At 42.6% G+C, this 15,049-nt stretch overlaps 1 protein-coding gene and 1 non-coding gene across 12 annotated transcripts in view; both read left to right on the plus strand.

The window, feature by feature from the left end:
• Positions 1–15,049, plus strand: part of PROM1 (prominin 1) — a 112,256-nt gene that overhangs the window by 74,838 nt on the left and 22,369 nt on the right. For 8 of the 11 annotated variants that reach the window (XR_006296212.1, XM_043572905.1, XM_043572907.1 and 5 more), the window contains 6 exons: positions 226–443; positions 2,513–2,587; positions 5,600–5,663; positions 6,937–6,945; positions 8,759–8,918; positions 11,425–11,577. Coding sequence is in view for 10 of the 11 variants with exons in the window: in XM_043572905.1 (XP_043428840.1) it covers positions 226–443; positions 2,513–2,587; positions 5,600–5,663; positions 6,937–6,945; positions 8,759–8,918; positions 11,425–11,577 (679 nt within the window). In the remaining variant the exon portion in view is untranslated. The remainder of the gene's footprint in view (positions 1–225; positions 444–2,512; positions 2,588–5,599; positions 5,664–6,936; positions 6,946–8,758; positions 8,919–11,424; positions 11,578–15,049) is intronic. The other 3 variants (XM_043572914.1, XM_043572908.1, XM_043572911.1) reach the window with 1 other exon arrangement.
• Positions 9,082–9,185, plus strand: LOC122479215. The gene has a single exon (XR_006296281.1). It is a non-coding gene; the product is annotated as a U6 spliceosomal RNA (small nuclear RNA).

A 15,049-nucleotide genomic window follows, 5' to 3' on the forward strand; every position in this document is an offset into this window, starting at 1 on the left:
TTTTTGTCTGAAAAGCGTGCAGGCGGGAAGCTGAGCTGGTTGGAGTTGCTGGCTGAGAAAGCCAAGCATGTCCCTATATTCCCCTCTTAGGCTCCTCTGGTTGCCTTCCAGTGTCATCTAGAAGTTCGCCTCAAGTTCCTTTAGGGTACTTGGTAGATGAGAAGGAATTTTGCCATTGGCAGCCTAGTGGGTGCCTCTGTTCTAAAGCAAGGTGTGTTCCTACAGCAATCAAAGAGACCAAAGAAGCCCTATTGAATGTGAACAATACCTTGAAGGAGCTGAAAAAATCAAGCGCACAACTGAACACCAGCCTCAGTGACGTTAAAAGGGACCTGGAACAATCACTCAATGACCCCATGTGCTCTGTACCTCCAGTGGCTACCACTTGCAACAACATCAGAACGTCTCTAAGCCAGCTGGATGACAACACCAACATGGATCAGGTGAGGAGGTGACTCTGCTACGGAGCAGTGTCATTGGGACAACTGTGCAGGACTCAGTGTGGGTACACCTGTCCAGTGGACAGTGGCCTGGGTGTCTGTCAGCCTGTCCTGGTTATCTGATCGCCACATGGGCATGGCTGCAGCAGGAGAGGAAGGATAATGGGAAACCCCTTTTAAGTGTTCTCTGCAATAGATTTGATGGAAGCTACCAGAATGAATTCAGCTTTAAATGGAAAAAAGAGGGGCACCTGGGTGGCTCAGTCAGTTAGGCATCCGACTTCGACTCAAGTCATGATCTCACAGCTTGTGGGTTCGTGCCACACATCAGGCTCTGTGCTTGCAGCTCAGAGCCTAGAGCCTGCTTTGGATTCTGTGTCTCCCTCTCTCTCTGCCCCTCTCCTGCTCCCGCTCTCTCTCTCTCTCTCTCTCTCTCTCTTTCTCTCTCAAAAATAAATAAGCATTAAAAGAAAGAAAGAAAGAAAGAGAAAGAAAGAAAGAAAGAAAGAAACATGTGTTTTTGTAGACTTCTAAAAATTAAAATATATTTTCAAAGGGCATGCCTCCTACATTAACCATTTATATCTAAATAGAAGTAATTCTCCTATTCCAAAGAGAAAATTAGGGGGAAAAAAAGAATTTGGAGCATCTTGAAAATATAAAGTCCCAAGATACAGATAAAAGAATCACATCTACTCGTGATTTTTAATTTATCGAGATAGCGGTATATACATGCCACATTTTTTCTAAAATAATATTTTAATATATATAATCTACTCTTCTCACCTTCCTATTTCATGGGCCAATACTACGCAGACTCTTCATCTTCAGCCTCTGTGTCTACATATCTACCACCATCACTGTGGTCACCATTGAATAGCTTTTCAGAGACTGGGATTTTCACTTGCATTGAAATTGTTTGAACTCAAGTCTTTTGGGGAGGGAGGTAACTTTTTATTCTGTTGTCTTTTTAAACATCCAGAAAATTTGCAAGGATGGTAAGAAGAACTTCTTCACCCTTTACTCTGACTTGCCAATTGCCACCATTTTGCTTCATTTGTTTCCTTATATTTTCTTTGTTTCTCCATTTGTGTATCTACCGTCTACTCATTATCATGTATACATATAAACTATGATGCATGTTGTGTTTTTCTCAATCATCTGGCGATAAGTTGTGGACAATATGTCCTTTTACCCCTAACTATTTCCGTGCATTTCCTAAACGTACACAACCTTTTGGACAGTTATCAAAATTAGGACATGTAATGCTGACCCAAGACTCCTGACTAGTCCATGGTTTATATTCAAATTTTGTGGATGTTTTTAAAAAACTGACAGCTGTTTTTCTTTCTCCAGTCTAGACACCGGTCCAGAGTCACACCTGGTCTTTACTTGTCATGTCTGTTTAGGCCCTTCAATCTTAGACAGTCCCCAGCCTATCTTCTTCTTTTTTAACACTGACATTTTTGAAGACCACAGGCCATTTGTTTTATGGAAGGACCCATGATTTAAGTTTATCTGGTGTTCCCCCGTGATTAGATTTGAGTTATGCATGTTTCCCGGGGGTATCACAAGAGTGATATTGTGTCCTTCTTGGTACATTGTGTCAGAAGATCCATGATGTTTGTCTCAGTGTTGGCAAGAGACAGAACACTTTAAACCCAGGTATGATGCTATAATGGAAACTTCATTCCAGACCACTCACCAGTATAACTATTGCCCATATTATTTACTACTTTGTTCAACAGTATTCGGTACCTGAAATTGTGAGGTCATCCACATTCACTCTGTTAAATTTCTTTCCTGCATTTTGAGCTAACTGCAACAGAAACCCACCAAACATCTAAAACTTGATGCTTGTAGAGGCCACCCTGAGCTAAATGTATCCCCTCCAATAAATATTCTATTGTTCAAAAGCAAGTTAAATATAGAGATTTTGGGACTTAAGAGACTTAAGAGACTTAAGTCTCTTAAGAGACTATAGAGACTTTGGATATAAGATGACTCCCTTTTTATGACACATAATGTTGGGAGTAACCACTTTGCCTTATGTTTTGTTTTACAAATTTCAGCTCCCATCTTTGGATAAGCCAATTGATAAGATTAATGATATTCTTCAAACAAATTTGTCCAGCCTGGTTCAACAGGTATGTATTTTGGGGGGAAAAACATACAGTAGTTTATACTGTAGTTTATTTTACATCACTTTAAAGAGTAGACAAGTACATAAGAAAATACGTAACCACAAAAAAGCAGTGAAACTTTGGAAAGGGGTTTGCCAAGAAGGACATAACTGTTATCTTCCAGATAATTATGCTCATTTCACTTCGAGAAATTGGGATTAAGCATCTGTTGTGTGCACAGCACCATGCTGGAGGTAGAAAGCAAAACCTGATCTCGCCTTCCTGGGATTCAGAATTTGCTAGGGGTGGTGCTGAACCCCATACTGACTCTGAGGCAAGGTCCCTCCCACTGTGCCGGGAGTCGCTCCCCTTGCTTTTGTCTCCTCCCCCTTCTGCACAGTTGCACATGCTGTGAGCTATGCCCACCATTGAGAGAACTACTTATGCTACTAAATACTAACTACTTAAAGCATTCAGTATCTCTTTCTTTTATTATGTTTTTAATGTTTATTTATTTTTGAGAAAGCAAGAGACAGAGTGCGAGTGGGGGAGGGGTAGAGAAAGAGGGAGACACAGAATCCAAAGCAGGCTCCAGGCTCTGAACTGTCCGCACAGAGCCCAACCCGGGGCTCCAGTTCCTGAACCATGAGATCGTGACCTGAGTCCAAGTCGGGCGGACACTTAACTAACTGAGCCACCCAGGCACCCCTCGGTATCGCTTTCTTAATGAGACCTTTCCTGCGCATCTTGACCAAGTCAAACCCTTTTTAATACGTTCCTACGGTACAGCAGATATTCTCTGTTAACATCCTCCTGACTGTGATTATTGCTTTAATGTTTCTATTGTCCCACTGGAGTGTAAACCCTGAAAATGGCAGGGACCACGTTGGTCTAGGGCATCATCATTTCCCTGGTAGCCTATCAATTATTGCTGTTTATTCATCCTATATATTGAGCGCACAATAGATTGTAGATTATGATTCAACAAGAGTGCTGGGGCCTGCAGGAAAGGCAGAGAACAGTTTTATTCTTGCCTCAATGTCTTTTAGCAGGGGGTATAAAAAGATCATCAGGTATCTGTTAAATACTCATCTACTGACAAAGTTAAGTGTCCCCTTAAACAAGTCATTAAAAACTCTTGGTCATTTGTCCTGGTGTCCCCTCATTTGTTAAATGAGGGAATTGAACCAGGAGATCTGTAAGGCCCTCTCTGGCCGTAAAACCTCTTCCAGTGGGGGGCCTCCACAAGTCCAACTGCAGATAAATGTAGAAGGTCAGGTGGACAGTAATCCAAACGGGCTGCGAACTTGGTCACCGTCAAGGAAACAGAAGTGGTAGATGTTCTTCTTACGGCATTCGTGTTTCTAGACTAAACTGGAAACTTGCTGGCACCATAAATCTTATAAAGTCTGTCACTTACGCTGGACTGCTGTAAGAGAATATCATAGGCTGGTTGGCTTCTAAACAAGAGAAATTTATTTCTCACAGTTCTGGCAGCTAGATGTCCAAGATCAGGGGGCCGGCATGATCGAGTTCTGGTGAGAGACCCTTCCAGGTTGCAGACGGCTGTTTTCTCTCTCATTGCATCTTCATGTGGTGAAGACAGCTGTCTGAGGTCCCTTTTATAAAGGCACTAATCCCATCCACGGGGCTTCATCCTCGTGATTGAATCACCTCCCCAAAGCCCCACCCCCTAATACCATTACTTACTTTGGGGGGTTAGGATTTCAACATACGATGCTAACTGTCGGGGGAGGTGGACACAGACATTCAGTCCATGATAAGTTGTAATCGATACCGTATTCCCTAGCATTTGGCTAAATACACCAGCAGACAGTAAAGAAACACAAATTAAACCTCTTCCAGAGGAAAAGCTGTATATTTAGTTGAGCTGCTTGGAGGGAAGTAATGACCTCTTCCTGTCACAGATCTAGCCCCAAAATGACAGAGCTTGGCATTGCTGTTTTTGTTTTCACTGGAGCCTCACTATAATTTATATTCTCTATAAGCTGTGTTTTGGGGCATTATTGTTTTCTGTAAGACGAGATCTCTAGTTTTGCTTCGTAATTGCATTGGAAATTACGATTCCAGTTCTGGAAGTTCACGTTATATCTGCACATGGTACACTGTACAGATCAGGTGTTTCTTAACCTCAGCACTATTAACACTTGGAGCTGGATAATTCTCTGTTATGGGGCTGTCCTGTGCGTGGTAGGGGACCCTGCTCACACAGTGCCACAGTTGTGATAACCAGAATGTCTCCAGACATTGCCATATGTCCCCTGGAGGACAAAATTTCCCCCCATTGAGAAATGCTAACATAGATAAGTTAAAAGCTTAAAAGTAAAAAACTTTTGGGGCACCTGGCTGGCTCAGTCGGCTGGGCGTCCGACTTTAGCTCAGGTCATGATCTCACATGTGAGTTCGAGCCCCACATCGGTCTCTATGCTGACAGCTTAGAGCCTGGAGCCTGCTTCAGATTCTGTGTCTCCCTCTCTCTCTGCCCCTCCCCTGCCCATGGTCTGTCTCTGTCTTTCTCTCTCTCTCAAAAATAAACATTAAAAAATTTTTTATAATTTTTTTTAATGTTTTTATTTATTTTTGAGATATAGAGAGACAGAGCATGAGCAGGGGAAGGGCAGAGAGAGAGAGGGAGACACAGAATCTGAAGCAGGCTCCAGGCTCTGAGCTGTCAGCACAGAACCCCACACGGGGCTTGAACTCACGGACTGTGAGATCATGACCTGAGCTGAAGTCGGATGCTCAACCGACTGAGCCACCCAGGCGCCCCTAAAAAGTTTTTTTTAAGTAACAAACTTTTCATGGGAACTTCAGTGGATACAATTTAAAGAAAATCTTCTTTAAAGGGGAACTTTTTTGTAGTCTTTTAATGACCATATAGTGATCATTTCCTCCTTAAGATGACTGTTTCATTTTTAGTTTGCTTCTCTACTCCAAACTAAGCTAGAAAATGGGTACTCGTTAACTGCCCTCCCATTCACTATGTCCATCAATCTACTTTGAATTATTTTCTAGGGCTATAAATCCTTTAATGATATTCCTGAGATGGTGAAAAATCAAACCACAGACATCATATCAGGTGAGTCAGAGTTTGAAGTCCTTTTTTTTTTTTCCTCTCTGTTAAGAAACGGATGATCAGGGCAAAAAAATGTATTGTTAAGAACTGTATTATTTTTCTCTCTTAAAAAAGTCCTCTCACTGATCTTGAAAAGTAAATGAGAATCAGAGCTTTTTAATTATGCCACTTTAACACCACAATTTTGATCTTAAGAACTAGGGGCGCCTGGGTGGCGCAGTCGGTTAAGCGTCCGACTTCAGCCAGGTCACGATCTCGCGGTCCGTGAGTTTGAGCCCCGCGTCAGGCTCTGGGCTGATGGCTCAGAGCCTGGAGCCTGTTTCCGATTCTGTGTCTCCCTCTCTCTCTGCCCCTCCCCCGTTCATGCTCTGTCTCTGTCCCAAAAATAAATAAAAACGTTGAAAAAAAAATTTTTAAAGAAATAATAACCCTATTGAACGCTGATTAAGATGGTCCTGCTGGCCAGAGGCTGCAAGGTTGAGGACCACACTGTAATGATGAGCCCTCATCGTGAACTGTCAGCGCTAAAGACAGCTATTGTTTGGAAAGTCACATTTTGACTGGTTTCACTAGGGAAAAACTGTAGAGTATTATATGTTCTAAAAGAACATAAAATCAATTTTTTTTCCAGAATTACTATGTTTAAGGATTGATTTTGTCTTTTTAGGAAGATGTACATCTGCCTTCTGATGCTGCTATAAATGTGTTTTAGGCTCGTAAGGTTGTTTACGATTTTGGAAAGACAACTGATATTGAGAGAATTCCGCTAGTCTTAAATGATTGAAGTATGTTGTATTCAGGTCATGGTATTTGGGGTGAAGGTACAGAGAAACAGTGTAGTATATGTAGTTTTGGGGGCAGTGATGGCAATAAATGTGGGTTCTTTGCTTAAAGAAGAAATCTCTGAAGCTATGTAAGATCTTCTTCTTTTAAATCATCTTCTCTGTGCTTCTTTTTATCTGTTGACCAAGTGATCTTAAGATGTTGTGCTAGAAGTACTTGATTTTTCCCCCAATAGTGTTCTTTCAACCCATTAAGACTTTGGGTAAAAAGTACTTTATCCTATTACATAATGCTTTAGATGTTTTGTGGGTTCCTTTTTGTTTAATGTAAGATTCTACTTGAAAATACTGATACTAAAGACAAAGTTCACGCTTTCCTGTGCTAGCGTCTGAAGGCTAACACATGCTGTACATCTAATAGCCACCTGCTTACTAATTTCTGTGTTTACTTTTTCTGTTCCCCCTTTCTGGACCTCTTCTGCCAATACATGCAGCCCTCCCTTGTAAGTCTGGCAAAGCGAGGTGTGCAGTATGTGTGAGCGAGGCCCATCACACATGGTGTCATTGCCTAAACACAAGCCAGAGTTTTCCCGGGTCTGGGAGAATATCACTCCATCAGCCTGAATATTAATTGCTTAGATTCATGCCCTTCCAAAACGAGTAAAAACCCTTACCTCCCACATTTTGATCATCCGGTCCCACCCTGCACACCTATTTTGAGTGCCTACTGTGTGCCAGGCTCTGCTGGGCTCTGGGAATGGGAGACGAATAAAGCGTGAGCCCCGCCTACCGCTCAGCAGGGCATGTATACAGATGCCAGTTATCACACTCTGGTAACATGACGGGATACGTGCAAGAGATCCAAGGTGGGAGAGGGTAGCAGAAGGCTTCCTGGAGGAAGCAACATCAAAACTGAGGTCCGAGGGAAGCATTCAGTGAGAGAGGACGCCAGCCACATACAGAGTCACCCAAGCTGGCAAAGCCAGGGAGCCATGTTGTGTGGGAGGGCAGGACAGCCTGAGAAGCAGAAGGAACCCCATTCTGAGTTTCGGGACGTGTTCAGAGGAGGAATCTGCAGACCACATCCCTACAAACTCCCAGAAATCCCAGAGTTAAGTATGAGACCCACCGAGTCACCTTGTTGAGGATCTTGAGGCCTTTGGGTGCACAATCCACTTGGAGGAGAACTGAGCCACTGGATAACGGCCTCCTCCTAGTAGCTCTGTCTCAACGTATCTGTGTGAACAGCACGCTTTGAAAAAGATTCCCACCCTTTTATGTAACTCCATAATGGGTCATGCTACCCGGTACCCAAAGTTCACCAGGAGCCCTGGGATCACACTGTGAGAACAGCTAACCTTGCCTTTGCTGCTGCAAAGAGGTTTATCTCCCTTCCAGGACCGGTGGATATTTAACTGACTAGCATGTTCTTAGTACATCCATGTCGAAAATCACACTTTGAGATAACACCAGCTTCAGACCTGGGTGAGCATTAAATGAAGTGACACCCGTGTCCTGAGTATCTTCGATCCCAGGACCTGTCACAAGGGACAAACACTTTTCAAAAATTGGAACTTACCTTCTCTCAGAAAGGTTAGGGTAGATATTAATAGAAACTCTTTGACCACTGGGAATAAATTGCTCTCTGCATATGAGATACACAGATGTACTTTAACAAGTCTCAATTTGTATGAGTCAAATAAAATTTTAAGAAAAATATCCCCTGGGGTCACTTGTTCAAAAAATTGGTCCTGGTGAATTACTGCATTCCTGAATGCTATTTCTTATTAAATTATTTTTTCCAAAATCACTGAACAGAAGTTTTGGAGTTAGATGAACCCAAGGTTAAATTTCATTTCTAGTGCTTTCTGGAAAAAAAAAGACCTATGGGAAAGTAATTTAACCTCTATGGGCCTCAGGGTCACTGTTGGTAAAATGGGAATAAGAATATCTATTTCAGTGGAATAAATTAGTTAACCTTTATATAAAAGTGCGTGGCCCATGGTAGGCACACCATAAGTTTTAATCATCAGATTCATTTTATTTTTTAGTGAAGTAAGTAACAGAAGAAAACTCTGGCTTGAATTCAGCACCATATCATTAAAGTCAGCGCTCATAGCTTGCTGTTTCGTTGAGTAATTGCTTTCTGATGGTCTTGGCTACATTCGTGCTTGTTGTAGAACCTTTTCATGTTTTAACCACATACATAACATGGGGAAAACTAAAAGTGGTTGAAGCTTTTCATTTTGGCTCCAAAACAAAGTGTCTGTTTTCCCTGGGTTTGAAAATGCATAACCTGGCAATCTTTGTTTTCAGATGTCAAAAGTACCTTGAATTCCATTGGTTCAGATATTGAAAGTATAGGCGAACAGATTCCTATTCAGGATCAGCTATCGAATTTCATGGGTTACATTAATGACACTGAAACTTACATCCGCCGCAATTTACCCACGTTGGAAGAGTATGATTCGTACAGGTGAGTGCCCCCCTTGAGCTAGCAAACTAGAGAGTGAGCCTTGCTCTAGAACAGGGTAGAAATCTGACATGATAAGCAGGATCATCTTGTGGGAGAAAATTGTACAAAGAAGCCGTAACCGGATATGTGTTAATCCTAGTTTATGTTTATTTAAAAAGTTGGAGTGCTCACTCTGGCAGCACATATACTAAAATTGGAACTATACAGGGAAGATTAGCATCCCTGCACAAGGATGGCATGCAAAATCATGGAGTATTATGTATGTTTTTTTTAATTGGAGACTGTAAGTTCAATACTTTGCAATTTTTATGTCATTAATGGCTTCTATAATCTTAGTTATAATTATCTAACACATGGAAAAGGATTTTAAAGCCTTAAAGTAATTAAGGAGGGCATTTGGATAATATTCTTCTTTTCATTGGCTTATAAAATAAACACACAGAGGTTGGTTCTTACAGAAAAACATCCTTGAAATAAGGAACTTGCTGGAAACCTCAGGTAAGCAGCTCTAGACCCCAGCTGTTGATTGCCCCATTAGACAATGTTAGTGATGGGGTCTGGGCCCTGGAGATGACAGTGGACATCTCAGGGAACAATAGGCTTGCAGACTTGAGTTATTCGACGACCATGCGAGATATAAGATGTGCTGTCGTCTCTGAAACACTCAGCCCCATGCCCTACCACTTTGAGTGGTAACGTTCCTTTGAGAGGAATCGTTCTTACTGTCCAAACTCATGGAGATTCCAGAGAGTTCCAGTCCTGCTTGGTTATTTATTATGCAAGAACTCAAGGTAAATAATAAAATAATAATAAATAATAAAATAATAATAAATAATAAAATAATAACTGCCAGCATTTCAGGAACAGTTACAATGTGCCCTCCAAGTGCTATACGTGTGACTTCTCATTTAATACTAAAAAAAAAAAAAAAGAAAAAAGAAAAAAAAGAAAAGAGAAGAAAAAAACTCCAGGGTTGTGTTCTATTTGTAATCTTGTTTCATAGACAAGGAAATTGAGGCTCGGGGGACTAGAATGACCTACAAAAGGCCAACAACAGTGTGGCAGAGGTGGGTTTTCAATCCCCATCTGACTATACTCTTAATTATTGCCCTGTAATTAGTAAGCCATTTTCCTAACCGTGTGGCTGGGACACTCCAGCAGGTATCAGGGCAAACATAAGACAGACCCTTTCTCTGGGGCGCCCGGGTGGCTCAGTCAGTTAAGGGTCCAACTCTTGGTTTCAGCTCAGCTCATGATCTCATGGTTTCATGAGTTCAAGCCCCACGTCAACTCTGTGCTGGTAGCACGGAGCCTACTTGGGATTCTCTCTCTCTCTCTCCCTCTCCCTCTGCCCCTCCCCCACTCACTCTGTCTCTGATTCTCTCAAAAATAAATAAATGAACTTAAAAAAAAAGACAGACCGTTTCTCAACGAATTCACAATCTCTTAAGAGGTTAGAGTTTCACAAATGGAAAGAATGATACAACTACTATCTACACGTCCACTCCCATTGCCCCGAGACTAGATGGTTACTTTTAAAGGAAATCTAACTAAGCAGATGAAGCATGCATTCACTGTAAAAGATTTCTGAGGCCAGGTTCCATGGCTTGTTTAATTTGGCATCCCCAGTATCTGGAATAAAATGCCACAGAAAGGGTGCAGGTGGCCATTACAATTAGTGAGATTGCTCTTAATTTAATGAAAAGCTTCAGAAGCAGCTTTTGTCGCAGAAGTAAACACTTTATTTTTTAGTGTTTTAATGGTTGGGCAGCATTTCTACCCTCGAATGCTCCTCGGCTGCTGGAAAAGGTTGTTGTACCTTCCGGGAATGCCAGTAAGACCTAATTGAGGCTCCATTATCCTAAAATGTCTCGCAGGACCATTACGAAATTGAGATTTGCGTTCTGCAGGCACTTGATTTAGGATGCTCATAAATTCCAAGATATGCAGCACGTTCCCCATGTAGAGTTTCTGGTTCAGCAAAGAACGCAAGGTCCCCTCCCAAATATTCCCATAACCACAGAGCATTTTAGAGGAAGACCCGGGAAAAGAGCTTGGTATTTCTGTATCTGTTGTCAGATCATGACCTGTCCGCCTGTTGTCATCAATGTTGCAATAAGCGCTCGCAGCAGCAGGAAACTTGACAGAACTTCCAAGTCTTAAACGGGTATTGTTATAAGTAGCTTTGGAGAATGGAGCAAGGGCCCTGCTTAGGACCCCTACAGAAATGAAGCAAGGGAAGGAAGCCATAGTGTCTCCTGACCAGTGAGCGAGCTAGATCTCTTCAAAACCAAGATAAAAATTAAGGTTTCCTGCTGGCTGGGGTGGAGGACTAGGGGTGGGAAGAGATCTTTTCACTACAACGTCACCCTCTGAGGAATCAGCGGGCCAATCAGATATTTGATTGCCAAGTATTACTCAATCGCCCCAGCCCCAGTCCGATAGCTGTTGCGTTATTGTGAGGCCACCTCTTTTATGTATGATAACACTGTGCTTGCTTCACCAGGTGGCTGGGTGGCCTGGTTGTCTGCTGTTTGCTGACACTCGTCGTGATTTTTTATTACCTGGGCTTGCTGTGTGGCACGTGTGGCTATGACCGGAATGCCACCCCGACCAGACGAGGCTGCATCTCAAACACCGGAGGCATCTTCCTCATGGTGTGAGTGTTTGCTCTTCCTTGCCACGTGGGGGGTGGAAATGAGGGGAGAAGAGCAGACTGATGACACGAATCTGGTGGCCTCTGGGCTGCACATTATGGATTATTATCCATCCATCCATCCATCCATTTATTCACCAGAAACTTGCTGAGGATTGGCCTGGTATCAGACACTGTTCTCTGTGGTCACCAGTTTCTTCAGCTTGTTTGCTTTGAAACTCTGGAAACTTGACTTAGAAAAGAGATTGTCAAGGCACCTGGGTGGCGTAGTCAGTTAAGCGTCCAACTGTTGTTTCCCGCCCAAGTCATGAACTCACAGTTCATGAGTTCAAGCCCCGCGTGCAGAGCCTGCTTGGGATTTTTCTTTCTCTCTGTCCATCCCCCACTCGCACTCTCTCTTTCTTTCTCAAAATAAATACATAAACTTTAAGGGGCGCCTGTTGGTGGCTCTGTTGGTTGAGGATAGCACAACAAGCCAAGAAAGGCCCATAAATCAAGGCACAAGAGTTTTACAAATAACTTTAAAACTAACAACACGGGAGCCTGCCAGATTTAGACTTCAGCTCAGGTCATGATCTCATGGTTCATGAGTTTGAGCCCTACATTAGGCTCTGTGCTGACAGCTCAGAGCCTGGAGCCTGCTTTGGATTCTGTGTCTCCCTCTCTTTCTGTTCCTCCCCCTCCCCCCGCTCACACTCTGCCTTTCTCTCCGTCTCTCAAAAATAAAGAGTAAAAAAAATTTTTTTAAAGAATTGACCCTTTAACAAAAAACAAATAAACTTAAAAAAAAAAAACAAATAAACGTAAAAAATCTTTACTAGGGTGTGACGAGCGCAGAGGGCACCAACTGGGTGTGACCGCACTTGGAGCCAGAAACATAAACCAGGAGGCAGAGGTTAAAGCTTTGAATGCTCCCCAGAGAGGAAGCTGTGTGGGTTGCAAACTGATATTTCCTTTTCCAATAAGTACATCAAGAATCGGCAGCAGGGAGTGTGATGGGTTTGGAGAGCAAGGTAAAGATTTGGAACAAGTCCTTGGAGCCATGGAGAATCAACACCTCAGCCATGGCTGTCATTGCTTATGTCACTAGTACCAGGCTGGGGGAAGCTGCAAGCCACTGTCATGCACTAACGTGCCTTTTCAAACATTGGGTCACCACAATAATGAATCAGACTTATGAGCTCTGATTGTAAAGCTTTGCCCTGAAACCTTTCAGCTCCAGGATAGCACAACAAGCCAAGAAAGGCACATAAATCAAGGCACAAGAGTTTTACAAATAACTTTAAAACTAACAACACAGGAGTCTGCCAGATTTAGACAAAGTTGAACAGAACTCCGTGCACGGAAAAGCCTATTTGCTCACATGGCTACGCTTAAGAAATTCATGCAGCAAGGAAGAGTATATTGCCCCTCCTTTTGGTTTAAATGTATGCAGCTACAGATAGAAAATGAGTTAAATGTTCAGGATTTACTAATCCTGGGACTTGGCTGTTTTGTCAGTGTTTTGATGGTGGTTCTATAGATCACATCTTTTTAACTGCTTGATGGGAGGGCTTAAATTGTTCTGAAAATGTGCACTTTTCATAACATTCTATTTCAACATTTTTAAGGGACAAAACCAAAATATGTGCTGTCCCGTTTCAAAGAGAACGGAAACAGGGGAGTCATGAGCAATTTGATGGAGGCTAAAATTACTTCAGTTTGGATATAATTTTTACCTCTGCAGAGGAAGGAATCTCCGAAGAGACAAAGTCACATGCAAGCGTGTGGCTTGGGAACAAGGGGATTTATCACCCGATAGGAAACAGACTGGTGGCTGTGGGGTCTGTATTGTTGCCACCCATGGCTCAACATGGAAATCTTGCTTGGCAGGAGCTTCCATCTCTTGAGACATCTGGTAAACAACTCGAGAGTTGTAAAGGGGAAAGCATGATACAACTCATTAGAAGACTGTAATTTCTTAAAAATCATTTATTTACTTGTAGAAACAAGAAAGTATATTTTGTTCAGCTGCAACCACAACACCACCTGCCCTTAAAAACAGTAACACCATCCGTTGACGTTGACGTTGAAGAGTGTGGTCTCTTCAGAAACCAAGCAAGAATCCTTATCTCCCAGGGGGATCCTACCAGAAGGTCTAGGGGGAGGAAAGACAGAGACCCCTGGCTCTGCTCTGATCCTGTGTCTTCTGAGGGTCCAGGGGGCATTATGGGGGCCAAAGAGGATACAGTGAGGAATGTACATCTGTCTCAGGGGCACATAGGTTTCCCTGGAGGTAAGGACACCTAAACAAGGCAGCAAGAAAACAGTCTTGTACTGAAGCCCACTCTGAAACTTCTAGTTTTAGTTCTTGAAAACCATGCTCCAATTACCCAGAGCTTTGAAGAAAGACTAATACCCAGTATAGCCATGGGGTCACAAAATGGGTGCCCTTACATGACCAGTGGCCGTTCAGTGGTTACAAATATTTCAGAAAGCATTTTGTCATGCTGTAGCAGGGGCCATAAAGAGACAGTAATCTCCTTGGCCAAGTCATTCAATTTTAGGGGATCAGTTTTAAAGAAGTAGGACCCAACTATGGACAAAGTATCACAAGCAGAGAAATGTTTTTGCAGCTTTAGTTATAATAGTGAGGCATTGGAAATGACACAAACATCAGCCACCAAGGAGTGGGACATTCTGCGGCCAGTGAAATGTAACTAGGTTGGCTACCCTGGATTGTTGACCAAAGTCGCTAAGATGTTCAACAAGGGCTCACAAGACTATCGCGTATGGTCCTCACAGCTGTGTAGCTCGGGCAGGAGTCAGCACACGTTTCTGTAAAGGTCCAGATAATAGATATGTTCACTTCGGCCAGCCACATACGGTCTTTGTCACACGTTATTTTTCTTGTTCTTATTTTACTTCTCCTTTTCCTTTACAACACTTTCAACACACATTGGCCATTCTTATCTGAGTGACCTTACAAAAACAGGCCTCTGGCAGTGCTGCGTTCCTTGTCTAGATATAGGCATATTTAAGAAATAAAGGCTGGACATAAGCTCTTTAAGATTAGCAGTGTTGTTTTGAAATGCTCTATCAAAGTTTTCCAATTTTTTTTTATAACTCTAATATACACACATGCTCATGCACACGGTTCAAACCATGGTGACTAGCATATGCTTCCCACGTGTTCCCCTTCTTCACGTGCAAAAGCCTTTTAGGTCAGAGAAGTTCAGGCTGACAGAGGCCCCTCCAGTGGGCACATCTTGTTATTTATTTCAGCCAAACCAGGCAAATAATCGAAATTGTTCCTTAATGGTGTCCACTGGGCAGAATCATGCCCTTAGGAAGGGATGTCATTGTTACTAAGTACATCAGCCTAGTACACACTTCTGAGGGTCCTTCCTGTTTGCACCAGTGACGGTGCAATCATCAGTGATGATCTGGCTACTCCACCTAGACTGATTCAAGAGTTTGCTCTGTCTGTGTCTAC

This window comes from Prionailurus bengalensis, chromosome B1, assembly GCF_016509475.1.
Source record: "Prionailurus bengalensis isolate Pbe53 chromosome B1, Fcat_Pben_1.1_paternal_pri, whole genome shotgun sequence".
NCBI lineage: Eukaryota > Metazoa > Chordata > Mammalia > Carnivora > Felidae > Prionailurus > Prionailurus bengalensis.